Source organism: Penaeus japonicus, unplaced genomic scaffold (assembly GCF_977035675.1).
Source record: "Penaeus japonicus unplaced genomic scaffold, GWHDUDI00000001_assembly GWHDUDI00000015, whole genome shotgun sequence".
NCBI classification, from domain to species: Eukaryota; Metazoa; Arthropoda; class Malacostraca; order Decapoda; family Penaeidae; genus Penaeus; species Penaeus japonicus.
Genome location: NW_028234417.1, coordinates 35567493 through 35574992, shown reverse-complemented (window position 1 = coordinate 35574992; position 7500 = coordinate 35567493). Strand labels below are relative to the sequence as shown.

At 34.6% G+C, this 7500-nt stretch overlaps 3 protein-coding genes across 3 annotated transcripts in view; 1 reads left to right on the top strand and 2 right to left on the bottom strand.

Annotated features, from left to right (window-relative positions):
- The window catches only part of LOC122267647 (uncharacterized), a 4047-nt gene extending 3673 nt beyond the window's left edge, over positions 1 to 374 (top strand). The window contains exon 3 of the mRNA XM_086544312.1: positions 102 to 374. Coding sequence (XP_086400438.1) covers positions 102 to 218 — 117 coding nt within the window. The 3' untranslated portion in view covers positions 219 to 374. The remainder of the gene's footprint in view (positions 1 to 101) is intronic.
- Positions 375 to 3657: 3283 nt separating this feature from the next.
- On the bottom strand, positions 3658 to 4983 carry LOC147470435 (uncharacterized). Its single transcript, XM_086544311.1, has 4 exons — positions 4850 to 4983; positions 4375 to 4660; positions 3858 to 3975; positions 3658 to 3809 (listed from the first exon to the last, which is right to left on the bottom strand). The coding sequence occupies exons 1-4, from the start codon at positions 4894 to 4896 to the stop codon at positions 3805 to 3807; spliced, it is 456 nt and encodes a 151-aa protein (XP_086400437.1). The 5' UTR covers positions 4897 to 4983; the 3' UTR covers positions 3658 to 3804.
- Positions 4984 to 7238: 2255 nt separating this feature from the next.
- Positions 7239 to 7500, bottom strand: part of LOC122242985 (uncharacterized) — a 1292-nt gene continuing 1030 nt past the window's right edge. Inside the window, exon 3 of the mRNA XM_043000448.2 lies at positions 7239 to 7500. This exon is cut by the window's right edge and continues 32 nt beyond it. Within this exon, the coding sequence (XP_042856382.2) occupies positions 7410 to 7500 (91 nt within the window). The 3' untranslated portion in view covers positions 7239 to 7409.

The window sequence follows — 7500 nt, the reverse complement described above, 5'->3', positions numbered from 1 at the left end:
CAGTCCTAACCTTAAACACTTTAAGATCCGCCATTGATGAAGCCGCTACTAGCCGGCATAAGGAAAATAATATTCGTTTTATCCAGTACATTACTTTCCAGGGCAGGGGCGAGGTCTGTGGCGGGAAAAAAGACGTCTTTGGGAAATGTGACGTGGGTCTCCTTTGTGACAAGGGAAATGGCGGGCTTTCCAGTCAAGGAATGTGTGTCCTTGTATAAAGAGGAAGGTGGAGTGGAACAACCTTCTTAACCAACAGGAAAAAAGGTAAAAATTAAGGACAGATGGCAGACATATTGGTGGTTATCGGTTAGGTTTCCGGATGTACGATAAGTGCGATCACTGTGAAATCTTGAATTAAAGATTTGGTATTTGAAGTTGATGTTTAATTATCAATCCTGAAGTATCATGAGATAGATATATTACACTTAAATGAATTTTAAGTATCATAAATGTTCGTATTGCACATAAGTAACATTAACTTCCGTTCTTATTGATATCATATTCATTTATCTTCCTATCACTCTGTATATAACACAAATCATAATTATCATAAACTATAATATCTATAACATTGATAACAATAAAAGTAACGATAAGGACAACATTTGATAAATACTACTTTAATAATCACACTGATACCTGACCCGTATATATTGTAACTCAGGGACTCATTCTTATTAACTTTTGCATAGAAAATGGTACATATGACACACAATTCTCTTCATAAACTATTACGATCTGGTGCCCGCATGAACAACTCTGTAGTTTTACGACCCTTTATATGCAAAATCTTTCTGAAAGACCAAATATTAGTATCGGACGCCACCTATAAAACGTGAAAAGAAAAGAGAGAAAGGAGGCAACCAGCTCGTAAGTAGTTGTACTTGTTTGTGTAGCATATTTTGAAATGGCGCTGAAATGAGACAAGGGGAGGATTTAAGGTCTTGTAGCCCTCGTGTGAGGTTGTCCCATCGCCCCCCCCTCCTTCCCTTTCTGCTGGCCCTTTCTTCTGTATTACCCTTTTCTGTCTTTCTTTCTCTGCTTTCTCCTGTGTTTTTTCTCTTTCTCTTTCTCCTCTTATTTTTATTCTCTTTTTCTCTTTCTACATCTCTCTCTTCTCCTGTTTTTTTCCCGTTCTCTCTTTCTCCCTCTCTCTCCTTCATGTCTTTGCCTTCTCTCCCTTTTTTTCCATCCTCCTCCCCCCTTTTTTCTTTCCAATATATTCCCTCTGTTTATCCGCCCTTGGTCTTCCCAACCTTTCGCTATTTTTGCCTTGGTCATCAGATCCAATATAGGAGTAAAGTACGACCTTGGAACATTACCACTCAACACAGCACTTTCCTAACCTCACTTAAGGCTTAATGAAGGCATATGATGTTACCAAACATAGAATTAAAAAGCCTTGGTACAACCTGTGATAACCAGAGACACTTTATTTCCATATCAAATCACTTGTAGACAACCAGCTGAATCATTAGGTATATTAACTGTCCTTTAAGTGTCCATGATTTTAATTATTTTGATTGGAAACCATTGAGCAACCCAGAGTCACCCACGTAAAGTTAGGATGAAAATGAATCTAATTGGAAAGGATCTCATGTCATCTTACTCAAGCCTAGGGCGGTGGACTGTCCTCAACACTCCCTAAGCTGCAATTCAGGCTCCTCCGGACATCTTACACCACGTAAATTAAGTGATTATGGGCTATTATGAACCCAATGCAGAAATGAAAGAAGAATGAAACAAGAAAATTAGAAAATGGGGAACTTATAGAAAACGTACGGAGATACAGCGTTCTTCAAGGGGAGACTGCACAAAACTGAAAAAAGGGGACGTATACGAGTTAAAACAAAAGCTTGATTATGTCAAGGCCAGATAATTTGAAAAACAAGTAGAGTTAGTAATGAAAGTGAAAATAAATGAGTAAACAATAAAAATGAAGTCTTGGATGAAAAAAACAAAACATTAACTCCGATACAGTGAATGTAAAAAAAAAAAAAAAATAATAATAATTTTTAATAATAAAAATAGTAATAAATAAAAAATAAAAAATAAAAAAAGAAGTTTGAAAAGGACTTGGAGAAAACCAAAAAGAACAGAACTCAAATAACAACTAGGACAACATCCTAAGAACATGGCGAACTTTAACTTACTTAAATAAAGACAATAGTCATTTTGGGACACACAAAATCGTTTCTAGAGGATGGCATTCAAAGGAATCATGAAGATAAGAAGTTGGTTAGTGATATACCGCGAACCATAAATCCTTCATTCTCAAAGAAAGACGTCATTGCAAATCGAAGAATAAGAAAGTTCGAAAAAGAAGAAGAAGAAGAAGAAAAAAAAAACGGTCATTGAAAGTGATATTCTTAACTAAACAGTAACAATTGTGATTAAGCAAGCAAACAAGCTAAAAACCTGGCCAGCCATACAGAGGAGAAGATAATCTCTTAAGAGGAAAATTTAAGTAAGAAAGACATAAATCTTGCAGAAGAAACTAGAAGTAAAAAAGGACCAAAGTTCGGAAAGCTTACTTCCAGAGCGAAAACGGAACGCCGAACAAGCATTAGAAAGGCGGGAAAATATAGGAACGAAAGACAAAAATTCCAATCATTGTTTGGTAAAGGCACTCGCTTTAAAGCAGGGGAAAAAATCGTTACCATACTCAGGAAAAAGGTAAATAAATGTACTACAAAAGAGGTTAGTCTAAATAGCCTGATAATTGTGTGTGTGTGTGTGTGCACCGAAGGACCAGCTTATGGTATAAACAAATAAATAAAGATAAAACGAAAATTAACGAACATCACAACCACTGGTACAGTGATAACCCACTGAAATGTAGACTAGTATCACTAACAAGTGTAACATCTAAATAACTAGAAGAATTTAAAAGATAGACGAAAAATGGGTCAAACTATTTGAGAAACACAAAATATCAAACAAGCAATTTGGATTCAGGGAGGACTGGTCACGTGTATCAAATTTCTTCTGCTTTTCCGACATAGTTGAGAAAAGGTTAGGTTGATTGTATATAGGCCTATATGGATTTCAAAGAGTCATTTCTCACGGAAACTGAAATGCGTAGGTGGAGTTAAAGGAAAACTCCTCAAATAGACAAGTATTATTTTTATGAAAGAAAGACGTGTGCATCAGTTTGAGTTAACACTCTACTTGGAGACAAATAACAAGTGGAGGACCACAAAGATCAGTGTTGGTGCCAATCATGTTCATAAGAACATAAGTTTTCTCTCTCTCTCCATATATATATATATATATATATATATATATATATATATATATATATATATATATGTGTGTGTGTGTGTGTGTGTGTGTTATATGTACTTATATATATATATATATATATATATATATATATATATATGATTGCATGTATATGTAGATGTATATATATGTATATATACATATATGTATATATGTTTATGTATACACACACACACACACACATATATATATATATATTTATATATATATACATATATATATACATATATATATGTGTATATATATACATATATACATACATACATATATAATTTAAATATCTTACCTCCTAAACCAATCTAACAGTGTTTAACATTTCCATAAAATCTCTGAAATATTAAACAACCACTTCCCGGAATATAAAATACTAAATGCACTCTCAACATTTTAATTCCATCTCTCCATGGTACAAAGAAAAAGATCAAAACGACCATAGGTAATCATTTGCCAAGTCCAAAGACCACACGTGTTCGTGATCAAAGAAAGACACGAATCCAGTTCAACACCGAAGAACCGCATTTAACCTGAACCGAAGAACCGCATTTAACCTGAACCGAAGAACCGCATTTAACCTGAAACGTGGCTGATGCACCTGCCAGCTCGGTGAGATTCGTCTTCGGTGAAGCAAAAGAGTCCTGTGCTGCACCTGCCGTATTGACCGCAAGCCCCTCCGCAAATTTCGTTCGGTCCCTGTAAATAAGGTATATGTATTCTTTTAATTTTCCTTTTGAAGTTTGGTGGATTGCGATTTGTAAGGAAATTGTGGTGAGTCATTAAAATGCTCTCGAGGCAAATAGATAGACAAATACTGTAGGATACATACAGTCACGCAAATCTTACCTGTATTAGATACACATATATACTAAAGGATACGCACAAACCTTATCAGTGTTAGATACATAAACGTACATACTGTAGGCTACACACAAACACACAAACCTTACCTGCAACAGACACACTATACTGCTACACACAAACATTACCAGTATCACACACACACATACTGTAGGTTACACACAAACCTTATCTGTATTAGGCACACACACGTACATACTACAAGCTACACACACACAAACGCGCATGCCTTACCTTGGCACACTGGCACATGTTGCACCGATCCACGTAGGTTCCGTGGGCGCAGTTCATGTCGGCGACTTCGCTCTGCACGCATCCTTGACCCAGCCTTCTGCCGTATCCCATAGATCCTACAAAGGTCCAAGGCAGATAGTGGGAGTTCAAGGGGTCGTCGAGGCTCTGAGAGCGCCTACCGTATTCCAAAGGCCCTTCTGAGACCCTAGAAGGATGCAGTCTTGCGGCCGTCAGAGAGTGCAGGAATCCTGGCCCTGGCAAAGGTTTCCAATACCGGAGGCCATTACTGCCGGGAAAGGAATCAGTGTTATTATTTTCTTCTAAGGCGCTCCTTCCCAATAGGTTATGTATAAAGAGTTAACAAATACATCAAAAAGTGTTAGGAAGGATAAAGACAAGAAGAAGGCTGAAGGAATAAAGGAATAAACCAGAGGGAAAGTTAACCAAATGCCTCCACACCAAGAGGACTCCTCACCTGCTGACGAAGAGGAGGCACGCGGCGAGGAGGAGGACGCTCTTCATCTCGGTGAGTTCGAAGCAGGAAGACTGAGTGACATTAAGCTCCTTCTTTCGGTCCTTATAAACCTGACTCGTTCTCCCGTCATGCCCCCCCCCCCTCTCCCTCCCTCTCACCTCCCACCTTCCCTTCACACATCCCTCCCTTAATTAAGACCCTCACCCCCCCCTTCCCCTACTGCCCATCTCTGCTCCAGTAATTGAATATTTTCTTAATTATTATCATACCTTGTAAATTGTTATCAGTTTTGCGTCACGTATATCATTGTGAACGTGTATGTGCACATCACTTGAATTACATACCCCTCTGCCTGTTTAGAAAAATAAAGCTTATTTCTCTTCCTCTGCCATTGTCACTGTCTTTACTAAAGACACCATCGGTTGAATATATATATATATATATATATATATATATATATACATATATACACACATTTATGTATCCATATGTATATGTATATATATATATATATATATATATATATATATATATATATTTATATATATGTATATATATATACATGTTTATATATGTATATATATATTATCACACATGTACTGATGTACTCAGAGTTTACTAACCCCTTTACCGTGGTTACCATCTATGTTGCTATATTTCATTACAATCATTCTCATTATTACATATACCTTGAATAATATCATCAAAATCATTATCATCATAATCGGTATTTACTTTTGCAATTCTTAACACTGTATTCAGTCTTATTATTATTAACGTTATCATCATCATCCCTATCATCATTAACATTTTTATTAACATCAATACCAACATTATAAATTCTAATAATTTCATTACCAGTATCATTGTTAAAACCTCTCTTGATAATCTTATCGTAATTCCTATCAAAATCGTTCTTATCATCATTATCAACACCATCCTTTTCATAACCCTTAGGGATATCATCTTTCAAAAAAATTATGAATCTCATGTAAGGTTAGGTGTCTATCTTATCATGTAAATCCAAGAAACTAGAAGTAAAAAAGGACCATAGTTCAGACATGCCTACTTCCAGAGCGAAAACGGAACGCCGAACAAGCATTAGAAAGGCGGGAAAATATAGGAACGAAAGAAAAAAATTCCAATCATTGTTTGGTAAAGGCACTCGCTTTAAAGCAGGGAAGAACTTCGTTACCATACTCAGGAAAAACAAGTAAATAAATGAACTACAAAAGAGGTTAGTTTAAATAGCCTGATAACTTTGTGTGTTTGTGTGTGTGTGTGTGTGTGTGTGTGTGTGTGTGTGTGTGTGTGTGTGTGTGTGTGTGTGCCGAAGGACCAGATGGTATGAGAAGCTAACTGAAAAATAAAACGAAAATTAACGAACATCACAACCACTAGTACAGTGATAACCCACTGAAATGTAGACTAGTATCACTAACAAGTGTAACATCTAAATAACTAGAAGAGTTTGAAAGATAGACGAAAAATGGGTCAAACAATTTGAGTAGACAGGGTTGAGAAAAGGTTAGGTTGATTGTATATAGGCCTATTAGGAATTCAAAGAGGCACTTCGCACGGAAACTGAAGTGCGTAGGTGGAGTTAAAGGAAAACTCCTCAAATAGACAAGTATTATCTTTATGAAAGAAAGACGTGCATCAGTTTGAGTTAACACTCTACTGTGGAGTGCCACAAAGATCAGTGTTGGTGCCAATCATGTTTTCTCTATCTCCCTCTATTTATATATAGATAGATAGATCGATAGATAGATAGATAGATAGATAAACAGATAAACAGATATATATATATATATATATGTATATATATAATATGATTGTATGTATGTGTATATATATGTATATATACATATATATATATATATATATATATATATACATATATAGATAGATAGATAGATAGATATATAAATATATACACATATGAATATATATATATATATATATATATATATATATATATATATATATGTATATATATATGTATACATACATACATACATATATATATATTATATATATATATATTATATATATATATATATTATATATATATATTATATATATATATGTATAATATATGTATATATATATATATATATATATTATAATATATATATATATATAATATATAAATTATATATATATATATATTATATATATATATATTATATATATGTATATGTATAAATACATACACACACACACACACACACACACACACACATATATATATATATATATATACATATATGAATGTATGTATGTATAATCTAAATTTCTTACCTCCTAAACCAATCTAACAGCATTATCATTCCCATAAAATCTCTGAAATATTAAACAACCACTTCCCGGAATATAAAATACTAAATGCACTCTCAACATTTTATTTCCATCTCTCCATGGTACAAAGAAAAAGATCAAAACGACCAAAGATAATCCTTTGCAAAGTCCAAAAACCATACGTCTTCGTGATCAAAGAAAGACACGAATCCAATTCAACACCGAAGAACCGCATTTAACCTGAACCGAAGAACCGCATTTAACCTGAAACGTGGCTGATGCACCTGCCAGCTCGGTGAGATTCGTCTTCGGTGAAGCAAAAGAGTCCTATGCTGCACCTGCCGTATTGA

Excerpts from the sequence above, each read along its gene's own strand:
- LOC147470435 (XM_086544311.1), bottom strand. The coding sequence starts at position 4,896 with ATGAAGAGCGTCCTCCTCCTCGCCGCGTGCCTCCTCTTCGTCAGCAG. Across the intron at positions 4,661-4,849 it reads TGCCTCCTCTTCGTCAGCAG|TAATGGCCTCCGGTATTGGA; the intron begins GTGAGGAGTCCT and ends CTTTCCCGGCAG. Across the intron at positions 3,976-4,374 it reads ACATGTGCCAGTGTGCCAAG|GGACCGAACGAAATTTGCGG; the intron begins GTAAGGCATGCG and ends CCTTATTTACAG.